Genomic DNA, 25,952 nt, shown 5'->3' with positions numbered 1-25,952 from the left:
AAGAGAAGAGAAGGGAAGCCGGCACGCACATGTTTAGAGCCCCGAAGCATATGTTCGCTATGGGCTAAGGTGGGAGACAGGTCAGTGAAGCTTACAATTTGCTCTTCTTGCTGCCGGGTCCTGCCTACTTTCTGTTTCCGCGAAGGCAGGATCCGGCAGTATTTCCCCAATAGGTCGATCGTGATCTTGGGCTGATCAACCTTCCTCTCCCCGACTGCAGAATTGACGTCGGGGAGAGGAATGCTGGTCGGCCTGAAGCAGGGAGAGCGGCTTTGGGGCCTGTTATCCGATGGCGATGGCTTGGGGGCCTGTTCCCCGATGGCAGCGACAGTGGCTTGGGGGAGGGCAGGGTGAAAGAAAGAAAGAGGGCAGGCAGGGAGACAGAAGGAAAGAAGAGAAACAGAAAAAAAGAAAGGGGGCATGAAGAGAGAAAGGGAGGCAGGGAGAAAGAAAGGGTAGGGAGAGAGGAAGAAAAAGTTGGGGGATTGAATGAGGTCTGGAGGAGAGGAAGCATACAGGCTGAAAAAAGGGAAGAAAGATTGGATGCACAGTCAGAAGAAGAAAGTGCAACCAGAGACTCATGAAATCACCAGACAACAAGGTAGGAAAAATGATTTTATTTTAAATTTAGTGATCAAAATGTGTCTGAATTTATATCTGCAGTCTATATTTTACACTATGGTCCCCTTTTACTAAACCACAATAGAAGTTTTTAGCGCTGGGTATTCAGCGCAGCTCCCTGCGCTAAAAACTGCTATCGTGGTTTAGTAAAAAGGGAGGGGGTATATTTGTCTATTTTTGTATGGTTGTTACTGAGGTGACATTGCATAGAGTCATCTGCTTTGACTTCTTTGAAAAACCCCGGAATAGGAATGATAATTAATATTTTCTATGCGTAGTGTGCTTTGTGTTTTTTAAAAAATTTTATTATTGATAGATCATTTTGACTTGGTCATTTTAAAAGTAGCTCGCAAGCCCAAAAAGTGTGGGTACCCCTGCTCTAGAACATTGCTCCTTAGTTTTATCAAGTAGTGCAGTGAGGGGCCAGCACTTTACATCTTATCTCCTCATGTACAGCACGGTTCTTTATTCTAAGCAGCTCTGGCACTAACAGTACTACGGGTGCCTTATGCTACTTTCACTACCACTTGCAGTCAGGTTTGGCATTTTATCATGGTTTTGGTTTTTTATTTAGTTTTTCACCAGTATTTTCATTTATTTATTAAAAGCAGCCTTTTTTAACAGCCCGATGCCCCTCCCCTGTGTGCATCCAATCCACTGCCAACACTTTTTTGGCGCCTCTTTCAACGGATCAAATATCATAGCCCCACTGTCGCGTGTTCACATTTATTCTGCGTACGAATTTATCTCATCAATGCAGAGATCTTTTCGGTAAGTCCATTTTACTCTCCCTTTTTTACTTTCCCGAGTGCTGTGGTTTTATTCTTTGGTTTAAATAGAAGCTCATTTGAACAATAATTTAAATCTTTCCCAAGTTTCACTTTTCATCTACCCGGTCGGCATGTCTTTGAGCTACTATTGGCTTATATTTTCAAGATACACTGTATTATCAACTGTTCATTTCCCATACGTTTACTTTTGCCCTGTTTAGGTCTATATAGTCTAGGCATCCTGTTTGTAACCAACCATCATTTTAAGTATGTATATGCCCTATTTTAGGGGGGGGGGTTAAGTTCTTTTAGCATGTTATTTCATTAATTCTGAGTTCGGTGTTACAATATATTGTTCTTGGTTTTTAGTTTACACATTATTTATTCTTTTCTATGACATGTTCGCATCGCAATTTTACTCAAAAGTATAAATAAGTATCCATATTTCCATTCAAGTTTCATCACGGTGCTCTGGTTTTGGCTCCAGTATTTTACACTTCCGTCCACAAGGTCTGGTTATCCGTTACTGTCTCATATTTTAAAGACTCACTCGTTAAAATTAGTGGTGATCCACATGTCTCTTTATAATGGACATGTCCGATTTTAGCATTTGGATCTTAGTACTATGGGTTTGGTCTTTTCTGGTTTCCTTTCTATAGTCTGCTTTTCGTCTGGAGTCTTTTGAGTTTAGAATTACATTTTATGAAATACATTTTTGTGGTTATAATTGTATGACATGTCTAAATTGGTCAAGTTAGCCATTCTTTTTATTATTTTTTGTCCCCTCATACAGTGGCAGACTGCCCCAGGTGCCAGCCCTAGGGGGGTACACAGCTGGCTGGATCCAGAACCTTCCGAGCTGCTCTAAATGGCACCTGCTCCTCAGCACGGATGCCGTACTTATTCCAAAGCAGAGTCGGCAGCCACACTGAAGTGCAGGAAGGTCCCGCGATGACTGCATTTGCTGCCTCTGCCTCCGGAAGACATAAGTGACGTCGGAAGGGGTGAACCGGCAGCTGCAGCCATTGAGGAACCTTGCCGCAACTCCCTGCATCTGCCAGCCTACCCCCTCCAACATCACTTACATCTTCCAGAGGCAGAGGCAACAGAATCAGTCATCACGGGACCTTGCTGGTTTGGAGGGAGAGAGGAGCATAGAAGGGTGGTGGAGGGAGAGAAAGGGGGCAGATGCTGATGGAATTAGTGTGAAGGGAAAGGAGAGAGAGACATAAGGGGGAAGGATATTGGATGGAATTGGGTTGGAGGGAAAGAAAGGGGGCAGATGCTGATGGAAGTGGGGGGAAGGGAGAGGAGAGAGTGAAATGTCAGACCATGAGGGTGTGGAAGAGGGAAGGGAAGAAGAGGAGAGAGATGCCAGACCATTGGAGGAGGGAAGGGAAGAAGATGAATGCCAGAATAATAGGGGTGAAGGGAGAGATGGAAGTGGAATACAAGGAGAGAAGATGCCATATAGAAGGGGCAGAAAGAGGGTAGACAGTGGATGAAAGGAAGAGAGTGACAAGACTATGAGGAAAGCAGAAACCAGAAGACAATGTAGAAAAAAATTATATTTATTTATTTTTTTGCTTTAGGGGAGATGCATTGCTGTTTCTATGGTGTTGCATTGTATGCAGAGTCCAGCTTCTTGGTGGTTCAATTTAACCTTTGTCTACGTTTTTCTGTTTTATCCCCCCTTTTACAAAACTGTAGAGCGTTTTTTTAGCACGAGCCATGGTGGTAATTGCTCAGAATTCTATGAGAGTCCGAGCTGTTACCACCATGGCTAAAAACCACATTACGGTTTTGTAAAAGGGAAAGGGGTTAGCTTGTGATTACATTTTCCATACTAGGTGAAGGTGTTTTTTGTGTTCGAAAGACATGGTTTTCAGTTAGGATTGACTGTGTAGGATTGATCTGTACTAGTCTGGCTTGTTTAGTTTTACAATGAGTGTATTGATGTACTGCTCACTGCAGTATGTAAGATGCTGCCTTTTCCTAGGTACACTCTTGTGTGATGTATGGATTGTAACTAAAAATCATGTTTTTCATACAGATGGGGGGGGGGGTGTCAAAAAACGATGGGCCTCAGGTGTCACATATGCTAGGTACACCATTGCTTTCATAGTTTATATCTAATCCACAAGCCTGCTTTTAAGACCTACAGGGTATGTATCCCTCTGATTCATGACAATTTCACTTCTCATGTTATCTTATCCATTCTTTTTATTATACAACTGCCCAGATAAGCATCATTCTTTGACGTGATTGGACCTTTAAAACTAATGGCAACAGTGTTCTCCCCAGAAATTTTTTCCAGCCATGAACATTTGCTGCATTTAGTGTGCCACAAAAAACAATTGCTCCGTTTAGTGTGCAGGAGTTAAAAAAGTTTGAGAGACGCTGCTCTATACCATTTGAAAGAGGGCAAATATCTAATTATTCATTTCTAGAATTGGATACTTCTTAAATTTAATAAAAAATTATGGAACAAGTGTCAAACCTTAAGAAAGGCAGTCATATTGAGCATTGGAAAATAACTAATAATTAACTAATACAAATAGTACACATTTAGGGCTCCTTTTACTAAGCTGCGATAGCAGTTTTACCGCACGCTTAGCTCACACAGAATTGCCGCACGTGCTAGACGCTAACGCCAGCATTGAGCTGGTTAGTTCTAGCAGTGTAGCGCGGGGTTAGCACGCACTAATCTGCTGCGTGAGTTAAAAACGCTAGCGCACCTTAATACAAGGAGCCCATAGTGTATATTTGATGACCCTGACAATTTAGGAAAACTTTGAAGACATCCCTGTTCTCAAAATGTTAATTTATGATCCACAAGTCATACTACAGAATTAGATGCTGTTATGGGAAACATAGTTTTTCTTTAGAAAGGACCATTGCTATAGATGCCTCTGATTTGGATACTGATGATTTATGATTATCTGCATTAGCATGGTATTTTAAGAAATGTTTTCAAGTAAACCCATAGTGAGCTTTTTTCAAGACAATAGACTGAAATTTAAATATGACAGAGAAAAATGAAAAGGTTTTACCACCTTATGCTTTCAAAACAATTCAAAGATCTTCTGTATATTACCTTACCTTTATCAAAACTTGCATTAGCACCTCTGTCCAGTAGAATACGCACCAGTTCTAGATTAGCTACACTGACAGCATACATCAAAGGAGTCCATCCAAACTGAAAACGGGATTCTACATTCACCCCTATCAAAAAAAGGAGTTGTATTTTAGATCAGGGAGTGACATGGTGAACAAAACATCACAGTGAGCCATGGTGGGCCATGGTTTGCCCATAGCTTTGGAAACGCCAAAGTCTGACTCACCGCAGACAAGGGAAAACTTTTCACCACCCATGAACAGTGAAAAGCTTTGTCCCCGCAGTTGGAAGCACCCCCTACCGCATTCCTTACTGCCATTTACCATGGTGTTGTGGCCCCTCCAAGTTCCAGTGGCCATGTTGTCGTCGTCATTGTCCTATTCTTGACTCCTCCCCCTAGAGTACAATGCTGAGCCTGCAGGGATCCCAATCAGATCTTCACTCTTCTCCTCCCCCCAAGCTGTGATGTAAACCAGTGTTTCCCAAGACACGGTAAGCACACCCCTAGGGGTATGTGGCACTGGGCGGTTCTCCCGGCCCCTTCCTCCCCAATGTGGAGCCACCATCATTCACCGCCACCACCAGGGATCCCATTTGTAACAGGCCTCCTTCCTGCCCTCCAGCTGCATGCCCCCTTCCACCGAAGCCAACCCGTAAGGCTTCCTTCCAACTTTAGTGCTGACATCAGAGGGAAGCCTTCCGGGTCAGCCGAGGATCCCAGTTACCTTAACAGTCCTCCTTCCAGGTGGGCTGCTCTTTCCTGCCTTCAGTCGCACTTGTTCTTTGCAGGGACATGGGTAGTGGCTCTTGCATGCTGCAGGTGGCTGACCCAGAAGCCTTCCCTCCGATGTCAAAAGGAAGGCTTGTGGGTCAACCATGTGCAGTGTGCAAGAGCCGTTGCCTGCGTTCCTCCAAAGAACAAGTGTGGCTGAAGGCAGGAAGGATCAGCCCAGCTGGACGGCCCTGAAGGGAATAAGTAAAGGACATAAGAACATAAGAACACCAGAGGTCCATCTTGCCCAGCGGTCCGCTCCCGCTGCGGTCCATCAGGCCTATTGCCTGAACAGTGGTCCCAGACTAATTTTGTAACTTACCTCTAATCCTCTAATCCTATCCTTATAACCTACCTCTACTATCTGTACCCCTCAATCCCTTTGTCCTCTAGGTACCTATCCAAACCTTCTTTGAAGCCCTGTAGCATGCTCCTGCTTATCACATCCTCTGGTAGCGCGTTCCATGTATCCACCACCCTCTGGGTGAAAAAGAACTTCCTGGCGTTTGTTCTAAACCTTTCCCCTTTCAATTTCTCCGAGTGCCCCCTTGTACTTGTAGTTCCCCATAATTTGAAAAATCTGTCCCTATCTACTTTTTCTACACCCTTCATGATCTTGAAGGTTTCTATCATGTCTCCTCTAAGCCTCCGCTTTTCCAGGGAGAAAAGCCCCAGCCTTTTCAGTCTGTCAGTATATGAGAGGTCCTCCATACCCCTTATTAGCTTAGTTGCTCTTCTCTGGACTCTCTCAAGTACCGCCATGTCCTTCTTGAGGTACGGCGACCAGTACTGGACACAGTACTCCAGGTGCGGGCGCACCATTGCACGATACAGTGGCAGGATGACTTCCTTCGTCCTGGTCGTGATACCTTTCTTAATGATACCCAACATTTTGTTTGCTTTCTTTGAGGCTGTCGCACACTGTGCCGACGCCTTCAAGGTTGTGTCTACCATCACTCCCAGGTCTCTTTCAAGGTTGCTCACCCCTAGCGGTGATTTTCCCATTTTGTAAGTGAACATCGGGGTTTTTTTCCCTACATGCATGACCTTGCATTTCCCTATGTTGAAGCTCATTTGCCACTTTTTGGCCCACTCTTCCAGCGTTGTCAGATCTTTTTGGAGATCTTCGCAGTCCTCCATGTTATTAACCCTGCTGTATAGTTTGGTGTCATCCGCAAATTTAATAACCTCACATTTTGTTCCTGCCTCCAGGTCGTTAATAAATATATTGAACAAGAGCGGTCCCAGCACCGACCCCTGTGGAACTCCGCTCGTGACCCATTGCCAGTCTGAGTAATGGCACTTTACTCCAACCCTCTGTTTCCTGTCCGCCAGCCAGTTCCTGATCCATCGGTGGACCTCCCCTTGCACCCCGTGGTTCCATAGCTTCCTTAGCAGCCTTTCGTGTGGTACCTTGTCGAAGGCTTTCTGGAAGTCAAGGTAAATGATGTCTATGGATTCCCCTTTATCCACCTGGCTGTTTACCCCCTCAAAGAAGTATAATAAGTTCGTGAGGCATGACCTGCCCTTGCAGAACACATGCTGGCTCGACTTTAGTAGCCCATTGTTTTCGATGTGTTCCCAGATGCTGTCTTTAATCAGCGCTTCCATCATCTTTCCCGGGACCGAGGTCAAGCTCACCGGCCTGTAGTTTCCTGGGTCACCCCTTGAGCCTTTCTTGAAGATGGGCGTGACATTTGCTAATTTCCAGTCTTCCGGAATCTCCAGTTTTTAAGGATAGGTTGCATATTTGTCGAAGTGACTCAGCTATTTTGTTCCTTAGTTCCTTGAGTACCCTTGGGCAAATGCCATCCGGACCTGGCGATTTGTCGCTCTTTAGCCTGTCTATCTGCTTGAGGACATCCACCTTGCTCACCTCTAGTTGGACTAGATTTTCATCCTGTTCTCTCTTTGCGATTTCCTTGGGTTCTGGAATGTTGGTTGTGTCCTCCCTCGTGAAGACTGACTTGAAGAACTCGTTTAACCTGTCAGCTATCTCCTTTTCCTCTTTTACCACTCCCTTTCTGTCTCCATCATCTAAGGGTCCCACTTCCTCCCTTGCTGGTTGCTTCCCCTTGACGTACCTGAAGAATGATTTGAAGTTTGTTGCTTCCCCCGCCAGTCTCTCTTCATATTCTCTTTTTGCTTTCCTAACCACTCGGTGACACTCCTTTTGGTGTTTTTTTATGTTCCTTTTGGTTGTCCTCTGATTGGTCCTTTTTCCATTTTTTGAAAGATGCCTTCTTGTCATTTATCGCCTTTTTCACTGCATTTGTTATCCACACTGGGTTTTTTGTTCTTTTTTTTTTTTTTTGCACCCTTTCCTGAACTTGGGGACGCACAGGTCTTGTGCTTCGTGCACCGTGTCCTTGAGTAGGGTCCAGGCTTTTTCTACGGACTCCATCTTCCTTGCGGTGTTGTTGAGTTTCTTTCCCACCATTTTCCTCATGGCATCATAATTCCCTTCTTTGAAGTTGAGTTCTGTCGTTGTAGTTCTATTCACCTTTGATAATCCAATTTCTAGCCTGTACTGGATCGTGTTGTGATTGCTGTTTCCTAGTGGGGCTAGTACCGCCACCTCCTTAGCGGGTCCCCCTAGTCCGTTGAAGATTAGGTCAAGAGTTGCATCTCCCCGTGTTGGTTCTGTGACCAGCTGTTCCATAAACAGTCCCTTGTGACCTCCAGGAATTTGGTCTACCTCATGCAGGAGATAGGGGATATGAATGTGGGACATAGGGAGAAAGGGGGCACAAATTTGGGACAAAGGCTAGAAGGCAGGGAGGGGGCACAAACTTGGGACATGGGAGAATTGTTGGGCATGAGTGTGTGAGTAAGAGGGAAAGAGATGGTGCACATGAAGAAAGGAAGAAAGAGGAAAATTGTTGGAGAGAGATATGCATGGGGAAGAGAAGGATGAGAGGGAGAAATGTTGGATATGATGGTGGAGAGGGAACAGAATTGAAGGGATGCAAGGGGGAGGAATGTTGGGACATAGTGATGGAGTGAGAGGTGTGGCATGGTGCTGGACAGGGGTGATAGAAGGAGAAATGTTGGGCATGGGGCTGGTGGGCAGTGGTGAAAAATTCTATAAATGATCTGGGGATGAGAGGGAGAAATGTTGGATGTATCAGTAGAGAGAGTGGGAGAGATTCAACCTGGATCTCTCTCTCTTTCCCCACTCCCTGTACAAAGGGGGAGGGGATCATAGAATGGTGAGATGAAGGCAGGGAGATGGGCACAGGGGAAATACTAGAAAGGGATGTACAGAGATGGGAGATGCTGAACATGGGGAGCAATACATACACAGAGACAGAAGATGGATGGTGAGCATGGAGAAAGAAGAAATGTCAAATGATTAGGAGACCCTGGCAAATGAGTTAAGAGAAAACAAAAGACAACAGAGACCAGTGCTGAGACCGACATGATTTGAAGAATAAAATAATGAGACAACAAAAGGTAGAAAAAAATAATTTTACATCTATTTTGTGATTAGAGTATATCAGATTTGAAATATGTATCCTGCTAGAGTTGGTGTTAGAAATAACTAGGAACCACAAAGCCCAGGCCGTGCTTCTTTAGCTTCCAGCTGGTTTAGAGCTCTCTGTGACCAGGGGGCAGTTGCACTCCCCTAACACTATTCCTGTCATGTGTGACAGTGGTATTCTGTTAGCATGATTTTTCTGTGTAGCATTCTGTAATAATTTGGCTTATTCAGTTCTCTCGATAGTGAGGTGGATATTTTTGAAGGGGAGGGGAGATAGGGGTTGTGTTGATCCTTGCTCTGTATTATTTGTGTTTATAAATTGACATTTGTACAGAATATTGCTTCTTTTTATACTTTAATAAAATAAGTTCAATATAAAATTATAACTATTCAAGGCTTGTGCAGATGGGATCAGATGGTTTGCGGGGACCAAGCTTACGGGGACACATTTTTTCCTGGACTTGGGAGAGTCTTTGGACGTCGTGTACCTGGACTTCAGTAAAGCTTTTGACAGTGTCCCACACCGCAGGCTGCTAAGCAAGATGGAATCGATGGGATTAGGAGAGACACTAACTGCATGGGTCAATGATTGGCTGAGTGGCAGACTTCAGAGGGTGGTGGTTAATGGTACCCTCTCTAAAACATCGGAGGTGACCAGTGGAGTGCCGCAGGGCTCAGTCCTGGGTCCACTCCTTTTCAACATATTCATAGGGGATCTGACTCAAGGGCTTCAAGGTAAAATAACACTATTCGCCGATGACGCCAAACTATGTAATATAGTAAGTGAATGCAGTTTACAGAATTATATGGCGCAGGAAATGCTTACACTGGAAAGTTGGTCCTCAACATGGCAGCTAGGCTTCAATGCTAAGAAATGTAAGGTCATGCACCTCGGAAGCGGAAATCCATGCAGGACGTACTTCTTGAATGGAAAAACTTTAACTAGGACTTCAGCAGAACGAGATTTAGGAGTAATCATCAGTGCAGACATGAAAACTGCCAATCAAGTGGAGAAGGCTTCATCTAAGGCAAGGCAGATATTGGGTTGTATCAATAGAAATTTCGTCAGCCGAAAGCCTGAAGTCATAATGCCGTTGCACAGGGCCTTGGTGAGACCTCATCTGGAGTACTGTGTGCAATTCTGGAGGCCACATTACAGTAAAGATGTGCGCAGAATTGAATCGGTTCAGCGGATGGCCACCAGGATGATCTCGGGGCTCAAGGGTCTCTCGTATGAAGAGAGACTGAACAAATTGCAGCTCTACACTCTCAAGGAACGTAGGGAGAGGGGAGACATGATCGAAACATTTAAGTACCTCACGGGACGTGTCGAAGTGGAAGATGATATTTTCTTTCTCAAGGGACCCTCAGCCACAAGAGGGCACCCGCTCAAACTCAGGGGCGGAAAATTTCACGGCGACACCAGAAAGTATTTCTTCACAGAGAGAGTGGTTGATCATTGGAACAAGCTTCCAGTGCAGGTGATCGAGGCAGACAGCGTGCCAGACTTTAAGAATAAATGGGATACCCATGTGGGATCCCTACGAGGGTCAAGGTAAGAAAATTGGGTCATTAGGGCATAGACAGGGGGTGGGTAAGCAGAGTGGACAGACTTGATGGGCTGTAGCCCTTTTCTGCCGTCATCTTCTATGTTTCATCTTCTTCTTCTATGTTTATTTTAGATAAATTTCTACAGGAACTACTCCAACATATATAATACAATAATTTCTATGAGGTTTTTTTTTAATAAAGAGTTTATGTCCTTACCTTGATAATATATTTTCCAGTAAATAGGTGAGACATTCTAAACATGTGGGTTATCTCCCAATAGTTGCTTGCCATATGCAGAAGGAATCCACTCAGGATTTTTTTCTGCGACTCTCTTCTACTTCACTGGGAGCTCTACCACCACCTGCAATTAGTATCTAAGCACCAACACAGAATGTAAAGTAGGGATACCAATAGGAACATTACCAAGAATCAACTGTTCTACTCAAATAAGAATAGTAGCCAACCACAGCATCAAAGGAGCTCAGTAAGTACCCCTGCATGTGTTGTGAACCTATGTATAGAATTCGTCAAGGCCCTAAAGGGCCAGCTGGCATCCAAGATATTACGGCGAGCTTGCCGAGACTCATCAAGCCTGATGACTACTATTCGATGCTGCTCATCTATATTGGCACCTGCGAACATGCCAAAAGTGACTTTGTAGCTCTGGGAGAGAAGGTGAAGCAGTCAGGTGTGCAGGTGGTATTCCTGTCCATCCTCCCTGTCGAGAGTAAAGGCCAGGGCAGAGAAGCTCGCATCCTGGAGATGAATGTGTGGCTACGTGGATGGTGTCGTCGAGAGCATTTTGGCTTCCTGGACCATGGGATGATCTTCCAAGGGCTGCTGAGCAGGGATGGTGTGCATCTATCAAAGAAGGGAAGAAGTGTCTTTCCCGGCAGGCTGGCTAATCTACTGAAGAGGGCTTTAAACTAGAAGTGATGGTACAGGGTGATTAAAGCTCCCGGGTGAGTAAAAGCCCTCAGGTAAGTAAATCATTGAATACCTCTATACCAGGGGTGTCCAATGTCAGTCCTCGAGGGCCGCAATCCAGTTGGGTTTTCAGGATTTCCCCAATGAATATGCATGAGATCTATTTGCATGCACTGCTTTCAATGCATATTCATTGGGGAAATCCTGAAAACCCGACTGGATTGCGGCCCTCGAGGACCGACATTGGACACCCCTGCTCTACACAGATGGAAAAAAGGGGCAATGTCTGGAAAACAGTATATACTAATGTTCGAAGTATGGGAAACGAGATTCTGGATCTAAATATAGTTGTGATCACAGAGACATGGCTGGCCCGAATCACAACGATTGGCTGCTCCAGACCTTATCTCTGACGTCGGGGGGAATGCTTGTGGGCTGGCGGCGTGCAATCGTTGAACACACCTGGACCTTCCCTTCCTGTAGTTGAGGCACCAACGGGGCTGTAATTAAATTAACGGGCGGGGGGGCAGTGGCGGCGGACTGGGGGAGGAGGAATCGGCAACGGGATGGCTTGGGGGGCAGGCTTCGGCGCAGCTTTGGGGGAGGGCGGGAGGTAATTAAATGGAGCGGGTGACGGCGGGTCGGCTTGGGGGGCAGGCAAGCTTTGGCATGGCTTTGGGGGAGGGAGGGAGAATAGAACAATTGTTGGGCCTGAGTGCAGAAAGAAAGAAATGAAAGAAAGGATGAACAGTCAGAAGTAAGTGCTACCAGAGACTCATGAAATCACCAGACAACAAAGGTAGGAAAAATGATTTTATTTTCAATTTAATGATCAAAATGTGTCAGTTTTGAGAATTTATATCTGCTGTATATATTTTGCACTATATTTTGTCTATTTTTCTATAATTGGTACTGAGGTGACATTGCATATTTTAAAGTCATCTGCCTTGACATCTTTTAAAAAAAACTAAATAGAAATGATAATTAATATTTTCTCTGCACGTTTTAAAGGTGAGACAGTGAGACTAGAGGGGAATCCAGAGGACGCTGAGGGGGGAAGCGTATCATTCGAGGAAGACAGCTGAGCGTTCACCTAAATTAGCCGGGCAGAGTGCCTGGCTAAAAGACTGAAGTTTTCTTACCCTTAGCAGATCCTCACTCAGTATCTATTTAGGACAAAGAGCAGTTGGAGTCTGGGTTACCTTTCTGTTAGCTGTGCTTTTAAAATGAATGTGATGTCGGCTACAATTCCTGGATGAGTCACCCTGTACTGATCCTGACCTTTTGACTTTTCCCTTTAAATCAGGCACTATTGTTTAGCTGAAAGGCAATAAAACAAAAAGAGCAGTTTCTCACTGCCTAACTGAAAAGACCTTTGCAAAAAAATGCTCCATAGGCCTACTTTTCTCTAGCTGTATTTTAAACTAATGCTAAATACTAAACCTGTGAATCGCAAACTGTGTGCCGCAGCAAGATTCTGGATGTGCTGCCAGGGATCCTTCTTGCCGAGACTATAATAACCAAAACCACTATCTTGACCAAAACGTCTAGCTGTGTAACTTCCGAAAGAAGCTCGTAAGAAGCATGGACGAGGTTCTTCAAAATTACATTGAGGTCCCAAGATGGGAATGGTCTATGCAACGGGGGTCTCAGCCTGAGAGCCCCCCTCAGAAACTGAGCAACATCTGGGTGAGAAGCCAGAGACTGAAGGCCACTCTGAGCCCGAAAACACGAGAAACTGGCTATCTGCACATTGAGGGATGAAACTGCAAGTTCCTTTTCGAGACCAGCTTGCGGGAAGGCAAGGGTCACTAGAACTGGATTTTCTCTGGTTCCACTTGCTCCTTGGCACACCATAACTGAAAGGTCTTCCAGATCTTAGCATAGCCACAATCATAGTTGGCTTTTTGGCCCTAAGGAGAGTTATAACCACAACCTCTGAATAACCCTTCCGAATCAACATCACACGTTCAAGAGCAATGCCATAAGACTAAAGCTTTCTGGCTTCTCCATCGGGCTTGACTGAGAAGCCCCGGATGAACTTCAGGGGTCTGCTTCTCTGTACATGCACCAGGTCTGCATACTAAGGTCTTCGGGGCCAGTCCATCACCACCAAGTTCACCAGAGCCTGATGAGTGGCTATCCTGCAGATAATCTGACCCACCATGGCCCACGATTGAAACACAAAGAAGCAGATCTGTGGGCCAAGGCTAGACCAGGGCATCCAGCTCTATGCTTCCCTGCTCAACTCTGCTTTCTTGGTTGTGGCCATGAGATTCATGGCCAGATTGCTCTAAGTCATTCTGGACTATGAAGGAAAACACCTTTTGAGAGAGACCACTCTCCAGGGCTCAGGGTCTGCTGGCCGAAAAAGAACCACAATTCCCGTGAGAACTTACGGCAGTGTTTCAGTCAGTGGCACAGGGTGGGGGCGGGAGTTCTAAAAACTCGCTCCTGCGCGTGCCGGTCCGGGTGCGCTGCTGGCTTCTGACATCAGCAGGAGGGGCTCAGGCAAGATACACCACTGGACCACCAGGGAAAAGGTAGGCAGGGAGGAGTAAAAACTGTAATTAGTATGGGCTGGAGAAACGTGTTGTAAAGTCGAACGGTCGCATGTTGCATAGGTCATAAGTCGACGACTTGTATTTGATTCAGAGTATTTGAATGTATTGGGGAAAGAGTTAACTGTAAATCAGGAACTGCTGGTACTGGGGGTATGGCTGAACTCTGCCTTGACAATGGGGTACCAAATTTTGAAGATTATTCAATCTGGTTATGCACAATTGCATATGCTTTACAAGTTGAAGCCAATGCTACTGCCATACAATTTTCATACTGTGATACACTTATTTTGAATAAGTTGTATTACTGCAATGCACTCTATCTTGGAGTAGCACAGACAAGTATAAGGCACAACAAGTGCTGATGAATTCTGCAGCACAATTTATTTCAGGGTGGTTCGGCGGGTACACATTATGCCAATCTTGAAGCAGCTGCACTTGCTTCCAATACAGCAAAGGGTTCAATTCAAGGTTTTGACTATTATACACCAGACTCTATACCATAAGGCTTCCGATTGTTTTCAAGACTTGTTGAAATTATACTCTCCTAAAAGAGTTACGGTCAAAATATGCTATGAGATTGGCCCTGGATAGGGTGTGTACTATATCACATGCAAGAATTGGGATGTCAATGTTTTTTTTTTATTATGGGTGTGAAGTTTTGGAATGCTTTGGCTGGGCAGTTGCGCTTGTGTAAGCCATGAGATGTTTTAAAGAAATTATTGAAAACATATTTGTATGTGTCAGCTTTTATGTAGATTATGAGAGTCATTCTATGTATTGTGAGTCCACCAGGACAGATAGGGAAAATGCATGAGTATCTGATTGTAAACCGCTTAGATAACCTGGTAGGTCTCTCGACTTGGGGGGGTAGGGAGGGCTGTGTGTGATTGTGGTGGGTGACTGGAGTGTGCCTGTTTGGGTGTTTGGATTGGGTGGCAGGGTGTGCTCGTCTTCCCATGTGTTAATGTAGGGGGTAGGCAGGCCATGTTCTTCCACTTGAATATTAAGGAGCCACTGGGGGTGATGGGCTGTTTTTGTTCTTGGATGGTCCTGTAGTCTCTTGCTGTATTATGTTTCTTGGTGATGGTCGATATATTCTTCCTTTGGTTGCCCTTGTGTGCCTGCTTGTATTATGCACCATGCCCGTTTCTCTTGTTGACTCTTTAATAAAAATGATTTTTACCAAAAAAAAAAAAAGATAATCTGATAGGTGGTATATGAATAACTAAATTTTTTAAAAAAATTCTTTGCTTGAACACGTTTGACATATTTTCATATTTACTGTATTTGTATGTTGATTGTACACTACTTTGGTTTAAAGCAGTATATAAATTTTTAAATAAAGTATGGACACCTGTGTAACAGTAGCAGAACACTTATATAGATATAAAAAGTAATCAGAGTGGGAATCGAAGGTTTTATGTACCAACTCCACAGCCCTGTCTGTTAGTAAGAGCAATTTAATATGGAGAACAAAGCTTAGACAGAACCATAAGTATACAGTATACTTCTGTTTTCAGCCTTTCCTAAAGAAAGTACACAGACACACTGTTCAAAGGACAAAACATTCTTCCCTGCTTTTAATACTTATGCATTTTAATCCTTCAGGATTTATTACATAAGAATAAAATCAACGAAGGGGTCATTTGCTAATGGTTAGCACAGGGCCCATAAGCCGTATCATGAACCCTGAAGCCGCAAACACTAACCACTAGTAAATAGCTTCCTAAGGGCTAGATTTACTGACATGTGCTACCGTGGTAGTGCACACTATTGTTAATTAGGTCTCTGCATAAAATGTGACTTGCAGGGCATTAATGCTTGTTATTTATTAAGCATTAAACTAGCTTTTTCTTTGTATCTGGTTGTCAGATGTTGTTCTTAAAATGTTAAGTTACTAATCCTTGTTAAAAGGCAAGAATCCTTATACATTCTTAGTAAACCAATCAATCAGTTTTACTGGCTTGGCCAGTTGGAAGATGTCTATGTATATACCTTTCTTTAATCATATGTTACCTGCATTTAAAAGTTCCTCCACCAATGTGATATTGCCTGTTGTTAGAGCTTTCTTCAATGTTTCTTCTTTATCTTCTGTCTGCAAACAATTCTTTAACTGTTTAAACAAGTTTAAAACAAAACTATTAAATACAGCAACATAATTCCATATTATTGATTTTTAGTTTTTCACCACAGTATTCTTATTGAAACAAATAAGTGGACACAAGGTTTCCCTATAGCATTTTTGTGATAACAGTAATTCTCTATAAATTAACTTTCAGTATATTTAAGAATACCTTTATTGAATGATCGTACAATAAAAACAGATTAGGTTTTCACCTTGTTAATACCTTTTCCAGTAGTTAGGTGTGTCATTCTGGACAAGCGAGTTATCTCCCCCAGGCTATGAGCCTCTGCAGAAGGAATCCTCTCCAGATTTTTTTCTGTAACCCTGCTGCTACTTCATTGACAGCTCTACTGCCATCTATAGTTAGGCCCCAAGCAGGCAAGAGCTCTCCTGAAAGTAGGGAAAACATCCCCAACAAACAGAATTGTTCTGCTCAAATAACTAAAATAGAAACTGAGGACAATCAACAAAGTGCCAACAGAAGCAACAGAGGAGCTCAGGTAGTACCCCTACTGATGCTAGAAATACAATATTCTTCATGTCTCAATAGGCTGACTGACATCCAAGCTACAGACTTCAAAAATAAACAATTAGATAGTAGGCAGGCGCAGGAATGAGAGTGGGGGTCCAGAATGACACACCTATCTACTGGAAAAGATATTTGCAAGATAAGAACCTAGGAAAAGATATTTGCAAGGTAAGAACCTGATCTCTTTTTCCAGTGCAATAGGTGTGTCATCCTGGACAAGTGGGACGCATATCATTAGTCCCAGAAATCTAGGGCAAGATGACTGCACCAGCACGTAGCACTGAGGACCCAAAGGCAGAGTCCTCCCTTGCTGTCACATCCACTCTGTAAAACTTAGTGAATGTATGGAGTGTGCACCAAGTTGCCGCCCTATAAATCTTCACTGGAGAAATTGCCCTAGCTTCCGCCTATGATGAAGCTACACTTCTGGTCGAATGTGCCCACACAGAAACAGGAGACCGTTTTCCACACACAATATATGGGGATAAAATGGCCCTTTGGATCCATCTGGAAATCGTGGCCTTGGAAGCTTGCACCTTCACTTAGCTGGATTAGTCAGCATAAAAAGATGGTCAGAGAGCCTAAACTCATTGGTGACCTCCAGATATCAAAGTAGTGCTCTTCTCACATCCAACTTTTTTAGAATCCAGTCCTGTTTCTTGTAACCTCTGGACTGAAATGTAGACAAGTGAATTTCCTGATTGATATATAAACGTCAAAACAACCTTCGGTAGGAAGGAATGGTACGCAAAAAAACACCAGTGTCAGAGATTTTAAGGAAAGGCGCCCTACAAGAAATAGCCTGGAGTTACAAGACCTGATTCATCGACGTCTTGAGCATCAAATCCATCAGTGACGCCTTCTTCAGCGGTTCGAATGGGGCTTGACTGAGACCCCTCAGAATTACATTGAGAACCCATGAAGGGAACAGGGCTTTGACAGGAGGTCTAATGCACAGTGCACTCTTAAAGAATCTGGCTATGTCTAGATGAGACACCAGAGAAGATCAGTGGTTCTGTGCCCTGAAGCAAGAGAGTCCTGCAACATGGACTCTAAGGGAAGCCCGAGTCCCTTGTCCAGGTTGGCTTAGAGAAAAGCCAACACACAGAAACTAGAGTTGAGAACTGCTCATGTTCCGGGATGCACCAAGGATGGAAAGTCTCCCACGCTTAATGTCCAAAACCCAGCAGTCAGATGAAATCTGAACCCAGGCCTGCAGAAAATCCAAGAATCAGCCTGCCTCTAACCGGGCGTCATTGCAATCTCTTGGTTGAGGGAACAGAACAAGGTGCTGAAGACTGGTTGCGTCTGGGTCCAGAAAGCCTATGTCTGTAATTCTGGGGAATCTTTTGGAAGTGGGGGTGGAAAACTGCTGAGACTGTCTAGAGTCACGAAAATTAGAGAGACCAGATTTGCTCTCAGGTAAAATTAGAGCAGTGGTCTCAAACCTGCGGCCCGCCAGGTACTATTTTGAGGCCCTCGGTATGTTTATCATAATCACAAAAGTAAAATAAAACAGTTTCTTAATCATATGTCTCTTTAGCTATAAATGACAATATTATTATTAAGACTTAGCCAAAAGTAAAGCTTTATAAACTATAAAGAGTTTTACCTCATGCAAAATTGTCATTTCTTTAACAAGACATTAACTATTTTTTCCGAGGCCCTCCAAGTACCTACAAATCCAAAATGTGGCCCTGCAAAGGGTTTGAGTTTGAGACCACTGAATTAGAGGGTCTGGATTTGCTCTCAGGTAAAGCATTGGGTTGACAGTCTATTAAGCCAGTCATAAGATCATGCAGAACTTTTCTGAATAACAACTGCCCCTTAAAAGTGAGTCTGCTGAGAGTAGCTTTAGAGGTGGACTATCCAACCCATTATCTGATCCACAGCATTCTGCGGGCAGAGATGGAATAGGCTAACGCTTTATTACTAACAAGCATAATGTCATAGAGAGCATCTGCCACATAATCCACTCCAGACAAAAGGAGCTGAGGAACGGACTCCTCTTCTTTGCGCTCCAGAGTACATAGCCTGGAAAGAGAGGCACATGCCACAAAGGACGCTGCTGAGGCTGCTTTGATTCCCAGGGCCAACATTTCAAAAAGTCTCTTAAGGACTTCATCCACATGGCAATACTGCATATCCTTGAGCACCACACCGCCTTCACTCAGAGTAGAGATGCACTTAGTAAACTGTGCAATCAAGGAATCCATTTTAGGCTGGGTAAAAAGCTGCTGGCACTCCTGTGCCATAGGATACAGCCAAGACATGGCTCTCATAACCTTGAGGGACCCATCAGGAGAATCCCACTGCTCAGTAATTAAGACATTAATGTCCGGATGACAGGGAAATGTATTGGACTGAACCCTCACACCACTCATAAGAGAGGAGGAAGTAGATGGAACTGGCTGAGAGTCTAAATTCAGCTTATGCAGGGCCTCGGAAATGAGATCCAGCAGAGCCGTAGGCTTAAATAAGCACAGGACCGTGGGATCATCCTCAGGATCCAAAGCCAGAACAGGATCCAAAGCACCGTACTGCGAGCCTATGTTCCCTGAAATGGGAGGCGCATCTTGAGACAATTAGGGAACAGTAAGAGATTTATCTATGTCCCCAACCTTACAAAATCCGAAGACTTGAGCAGCAAAAGACAGAGGCAAATGTACAGAGAGGGGCCGCGCCCTCTCGTGTAGTGTCCAAAATGCAGCCAGCCTGCACCCTGGAAAGATAACTTTTCACATTAAATTGACAAATTCAGGTGAAAAGGCCATACCAGGTAGAACAGTCACCTGAAGATACTGTATTTTTCATTTCTTAAGATGCACTTTTTTCCACCCATAATTGGGTGGAAATTTCGGTGCATCTTATGAAGCGAAGGCAACTTTTTTTTAAAACACCCCCACCCACCCCGTTGTACCTTTCCAAAATGTCCCACTCGTTGAGGGTACGCGGGCTGACTGCCGCCCGCCTGCCTGCTGCTGCTCCCTGCTGTCCGCCACTATGCTGCAACTCCAGGAAGGGAAGAGCCAACGTGCCACGCCGGACACTGCCTTCCTCCATCCCTGCCACGCTGAAGCCTGCCTACCCTCCACCGATTCCCTCCTCGTCTGGCCCAGGTCCACTGCTGCGCCGCAACAAAGAAGGGAAGGGAAGAGCCAGCGTGCAGCGATTGCACATCACAAGCCCACAAGCCTTCTCCCAACGTCAAAACTGACGTCAGTTCTGACGTCGGGAGAAGGCTTGTGGGCCAGTGATGTGAAATCGCTGCACACTGGGTCCTTCCCTTCCCTTCTTTTGAGTTGCGGCGCAGTGGCAGCGGACCCGGACCAGAGGAGAAGGAATCGGCGGAGCGTAGGCAGGCTTCATCAGCATGGCAGGGAGGGAGGAAGGCAGTGTCCGGCACGGCAGGAAGGACAAAGGCTTGCAAGGCAGTAAGGGGGAGGAGGCACGAACTTGGGAATGGGAGGGAGGAAATAGAAAGGGACTATTGTTGGGCCTGAGTGAAGAAAGAAAGGAAGGAAGGAGACTCATGAAATCACCAGACAACAAAGGTAGGAAAAATGATTTTATTTTCAATTTAGTGATCAAAATATGTCAGTTTTGAACATTTATATCTGCTGTGTGTATATGAAAAATGAAAGGAACAGCCTGGTAGGGAAGGGGAGACAGGGTGCAGAGCCTGGCAGGGAATGTGGGGTTGGGTGCAGAGCCTGGTATATATTAGTACACAATTTGGTTAGAATGGGTTTTTTCCTGGTTTTCCTACTCTAAATCTAGGGTGTGTCTTATGGTCCGGTGCATCTTTTGGAGCAAAAAATACAGTAACTCTAATTTGTGTCTCTTGGGCTCTTTGCCCTTTCGTGCAGGACGGTTGCTGTTTCTAGGAGAAGAAAATAAAATTGCCCAAACCACCAGGTAAGCCACCCTATCCTCAGCCCAAGAGTGCAAAGGAGAAGCTAAGCCTGATGCTCTCACCTCTCCTGCAAGCACGTCAAGGCACATGGCGCAAGGACACTCCTGAGATGCACAATTTGTGCATTCTTGGCATGATTATTGGTAAAAGAGCCCACAGACTCCATCCTAATAAGTTTTGAGGCAAAGTGTGCAGATTTGGAACTGCAGGAAACTTTAGGAAAAAATAAATAAAAAGAGTGCTACAAATCAAGATGGCCGCTGTCAGGATTTTGGCACCAAAAAATGCTGAAAAAACAATGAAATTAAAAGCAAAAACCGGCGAAATTAGAATATCTGGGAAGAGGGCTTAGGGCACAGGTGTCAAAGTTGGTCCTCGAGGGCCGGAATCCAGTCAGGTTTTCAGGATTTCCCCAATGAATATGCATGAGATCTATGTGCATGCACTGCTTTCAATGCATATTCATTGGGGAAATCCTGAAAACCCGACTGGATTACGGCCCTCGAGGAGGGACTTTGACACCCCTGGCTTAGGGGAACAAATACAACCATTGAAAATTGCAATGTCTTGACACTCCCTGAATCACCTCATAGGCTGCAACAGCTTTTCTCACTGTGACCTGCGCTGAGAATGTACTGCAGGCTGCCTCAGCTCTGAACAACAGTTGGAAATGGAGAAGAAATCACTACTTCATCCAGAATTCCTCTCCAATGCTGAATCTCCAGGCTGTCTGTCAGATACGGTGTCGGACCAAATCCTCATCCCCGCGGACTGACTGCGATTATGACCAATCACTACAACATAACACTGGAATTTGTATTCCGCTTGCATCTACCCATCAAAACCGCACGGGATATTGCCGCACCAACAATTGCGCACAGACAATCCCGTGCAGGACTTCTGCGCGCCACCTAAAAACTGTTACTGTTAGCACTCAGATGGGGTGGGGTGGGGGGGTACCCCCTACTAAACTGACAAGTGTTCACGCTCACGTTGGGGGTGGGTTCCCCCCACCTACACTGAAAACTGCCGATTACCCGAAAATGGCAGTTAACAGTTCCCCCCCACACACACACACCCCTCAACGTGAACACTTGTCAGTTTACTAGGGGATTCCCCCCAGACCCTCACTCACAGCGATAACAGGAACAGTTTTTAGGCGGCACGCAGAAGTCCTGCACGGGATTGTCAGAGCGTCAATGTCCTGCGCAGTTTTGTTACGGAACCTCTACATAGTACTAGCAACACAGCCCTATGAGACCAGAACAATATCTGCCATATACTATAGAATTCAACCTTGTAGTGTAGAACAGTGTTTCTCAACCTTTTCAAGCCAAGTACTCCCTAAGCCTAACAAATACCAACCTAGTACTCCTGCCTAAACTCCGCTCCAGACTCTATCCCCATAATAATAATACTAATTGTAATGCAATTTCTTCCATCCATTTTTCCTATACACACAATATAATCTTATTAATACATAATGGTAACCACAAAATTAAAACAAACACAAAGCACACTGTACGTAGAGAATGAAATATACAAAAACACACTATCATAAAACACTACCAAATGTACACAGAACATACCCGTTATGTTTAATAATAATTCTGCCATATTTTGTAAAAGATAAAACAATAAAATGCTATACATAAAACATCAGAACTTATGCAAAGGTGAAAGGTCACAGCATTATCCAGTCCTATAATTTTTTTATTTTTTTTTTTAAGTAGGATCTTGCATAATATAAAAACCGCGCGCGCCTGACGTCTACAGTTACGCAAGTTCCGGTCTAGGCCCAAAGTTTGCCGGATGGGTCACTCAGCTCCGCAAGTACTGTACCTGAAAAGATTCTCCACTGAGAAATCCAACGTCCCAGCTGTCTTCGCTGTCGCTGCTCTCGCCACCTCCCGCCAACACGAAGCAACCCTCAGCCATCCTAGATCCTACAAGCCACTCCCGCGCGCTCCTAAGCTCAACACAGAAAGAGCTCTTTTCGCCTTCAGTTTCCCTTCATATACACACTTACGCACAGCCTCAGTCACTTCCGTTCATGGCATAGGAACGTGCACGGAAACGGAAGCGCTAAATGCTATTGCTCGAGTAGCTACTTTAGTGCGGAAGCTACCTGTCAACTTTTAGGGATGGACGGTACTCTGGAAATTTGCTAGGGTCTTCTGACAACCCAGTGGAGCTGTAAGGAATAGGGTTACCAGACTTTCTCTTTCAAAAAAAGAGGACACTTGGCCTTGCCCTGTTTTACTCCGGCCCCACCCATTCCTGCTCCCAACCCTGTCCTTTTCCACCCCCAGCCCTGCTCCCACATGAACCTCATGTTTCCTTCCCTTAGCTCTGGGCCGTGTCTAGAGGTCCTCTGTGCATGTGTGGATATCGATGCGATGACATCACGCTCAGGCTTGCATGTATGTATGTAATATCATCACGTTGACATCCACATATGTGCAGAAACCCTCCAGACGTGACCCCGAGCTTGGAGCCTTCCAAAACGTGGACGAACTGCCGACAAATATCTTCCTACTTGGAGTCATGACACCAATATATGGTTACCAGATGTCCGGGTTTCCCCAGACGTGCTTTTTTTGAGGACTCCATTGGACGTCTGGGTGGCTTTTTCAATCTGCCTCTTTAGTCCAGTTTTTGCTATTTTGGAGGTCAGCGGCAGCAGTACTGAAAAAGAAATCATCCCTGTTGGGGTTTGCGTTGTGCTCTGGAGCACTTTCTTATTCCATCTGCACCCGCACCCTCTTCCCCATGGCGAATCAGCAGTGGCAACAATCAAGACAGGCTATTGGCATTTCTCACCTATGCAGAAACAGGAAATTTAAACAAAGTAGGTGGACCTCGGAGAGGGAAGGCCCCGACACTAGCAGCCTGTCTTAATTGCCACCACTGCTGAGTTGGGAAAGAGGGCCGTGGGAAGAGGGTGCAAGTGGAAGGGAGAGGGCCAGATGCAGGTCTAATGTATGGGGGGGGGGGTAGAAAGAAGAGGGAAACAAAAGAAAATATGTCATACCGGGCTGGGCCAGAGTGGAGGGAGGGTGGAAAGATGTTGGCTACTGGTGCAGGAACAAAGGATGAGAGGGGGAAAGCTGAAAATTGAGACAGTGACACAGAGAAGAGAAGGGGCAAGTAGGAACTATAAGGACAGGGATACAGTGGGGAAAGGCTGAAAGAGGGGTGGATAGGAATTAGGAACACAGAGGGAGCAATGCTGAAAGAGGGGTAGATGGGTTTACAGAGGGAGGCAATGCTGAAAGAGGCTAGATTGGCACACAGAGGGGTATAATACTGTTAATGTAGGGTTGATGTGGCATAGTGGTGGGGGGGGGCGATCCACCCCAGGCGCCATCTTCCTCGGGGTGCTGGCAACCCTCCTCCGTTCCCCCCAAGTCCCACTCCTTCCCCTGCCACATGCCCACCCCTTCCCTTCCCCTGTACAACTTCGGCGCTCTCTATGACATCACTTCCAGGACCTTCACCAAGGAACTGATGTCGGAGAGAGTGCCACAGCCGACGTGGGCAGTAAGTTGGTGGCTACTGGCACCGAAGTTAAAAAGGTACAGGGAAAGGGGCACACATGTGCGTGGCAGGGAAGGTGGGAAAGAGGGTGGGGGAGGTGCGCCACCGCCTCAGGTGCTGCTCACCCTCACTATGCCACTGGGGATACAGATGTAATGCTGAAAAGAGGAAGAGGCAATAGACACAGGGAGGGAGAAATGCTGAAAAACGGAAGGTGAAATAGAGACACAGAAGCAATGCTGAAAAAAGGGGGGTGATAAGGATATTGAGAGGGCAGATGGTGAACATGGGGGGAAGATAAGGACAGGGACACAACATTATGGAAAAGAGGTGAGATAGGGACATAGATAAGATGGGCACACAGAAGGGTGATGCTGGAAAAAAGGTGGAATAGTGACTGACAGACAGAGAAGGGAACTGTTGGATCAAGGAGATATGGTGGTTCAGGCTGGATGGAATGGGGAGAAAGATGACCAAGCCAAATGGAAAGCAAAAGGCACCAGAAAAAGGACAGACATTGGAAAGAATGAGAGAGTGAAGAGAAGATGAGGAAAGCAGAAACCCAGAGACCAGTTGAGGTATTTTTTGCTTCAGAATAAAGTAGTATCATAGCTGCGTTAATAAATGTTTATAATTTGAAAATAGAAATAAGGTGATATTTTTATTAGACTAATTTAAATACATTTTTGACTAGCTTTCTCAGGTTAGGAAAGGATTTTGGTCTCTGAAAGGTAATAGAAAAATGTATTCATCCAATACGGTATCTTATTTTCTATTTTTGTTTTTTTACCATGTGATTGGTATTTGTCAGTCTTTTCAAATTTACATTTCTTGTCTTTATATTTTGCACAGTACTAGGGGACATGCATCACTATTTATGTGGTGCTGCATTCTATGCAGAATCTGGCTTCTTAGGATGCAGTTTCATTGTTGTCTACATATTCTTATTTTGTGGTTACTCATTCTATACTGGGTGAGAGTGTATCTGTGTTTTGTGCGTGCGAAAAAAGACATGCTTTTCTGTTGGCATTGACTGTGTAGAACTGATCTATACTAATCTGGCTTGTTTAGTTTTACAATGGGTGTATTGATGTTCTAGTGTTCACTGCAAAGGCTAAGATGCTGCCTTTTCCTAGGTGTGACTCATAGATTATTACTAAAAAAAAAATTTTCATATAGAGGAGAGGGTGTTTAAAAATGATTGACCCCCGGGTGTCAAATATGTTAGGTATGCCACTGATGAATGGTCTCAAAGTTCCAGACTTGATGCTGTAGCAGTCAGCGCTGACGGTTATTACAGATGCACAGCATGCATCAGTAGAGGTCAGCTCAGGTCACACCGGTCACCTTATCTTCTGGTGCTTACTGTGCAAAGAGCCTCCTTTCTCCTCTGATATTTTGCATCACTAACTATTTTAGTAGCCTTCCTCTGGACTTACTCCATCCTGTTATATCTTTTTGAAGATGTGGTCTTAAGTTTCAAGTTTTATTAACATTTGATAAAACGCTTATCATGAATTCTAAGCGTTTTACAATAATAAAAAGAGGAAACTAACAACGACTAACTGAACAAGACATAATACTGACTTACAATAAAAACGAAAGGCAAGTAGGGAGAACTACAATATTTAAAAGTAAAGCAGACATAGAAGGGAAAACACAAAGGGTGGGAGGGGAGAGCCCTGTAAAGTGATGGAATCAAAATTGCAGAGAAAAGGGAATCTTATTCAAAGGCATTTTTAAAGAGGAAGCATTTTAATCCTGCTTTAAATTTGTCCAAGTTTTGTTCTGCCCTAATGTTAATTGGAAGAGAATTCCAGATCATGGGAGCTGTTACAGAGAAAATAGAGGCCCGATAAGTACTGATGATTTTTTATGAAGGCACATGAAATAGATGTTGAGAGGTGGATCATTCAGAATCAGAAGTCTATCGATAAAGGCAGGTTCCTTGGTCTTTTGGGCTTCAAATGTCAAGATGGTGATTTTATGTTATTCTATGAGGAATTGGCAGCTAGTGAGCTTTCTTTAAGAGGGG

At 44.6% G+C, this 25,952-nt stretch overlaps 1 protein-coding gene across 2 annotated transcripts in view; it reads right to left on the bottom strand.

Annotated features, from left to right (window-relative positions):
- ASZ1 (ankyrin repeat, SAM and basic leucine zipper domain containing 1) overlaps positions 1–22,449 on the bottom strand; it is a 146,023-nt gene extending 123,574 nt beyond the window's left edge. The window contains exons 1-3 of one of the 2 annotated variants that reach the window (XM_033959758.1): positions 22,220–22,449; positions 15,824–15,920; positions 4,494–4,616 (exon numbers count right to left, since the gene is read on the bottom strand). In XM_033959758.1, coding sequence (XP_033815649.1) covers positions 4,494–4,616; positions 15,824–15,920; positions 22,220–22,315 — 316 coding nt within the window. In that variant the 5' untranslated portion in view covers positions 22,316–22,449. The remainder of the gene's footprint in view (positions 1–4,493; positions 4,617–15,823; positions 15,921–22,219) is intronic. The other variant, XM_033959759.1, reaches the window with a different exon arrangement.
- Positions 22,450–25,952: the final 3,503 nt, after the last annotated feature.

This window comes from Geotrypetes seraphini, chromosome 9 (genome assembly GCF_902459505.1).
Source record: "Geotrypetes seraphini chromosome 9, aGeoSer1.1, whole genome shotgun sequence".
Lineage (NCBI taxonomy): Eukaryota > Metazoa > Chordata > Amphibia > Gymnophiona > Dermophiidae > Geotrypetes > Geotrypetes seraphini.
Note: the sequence above shows the minus strand (reverse complement) of the source record. Positions and strands in the feature narration are given on the sequence as shown.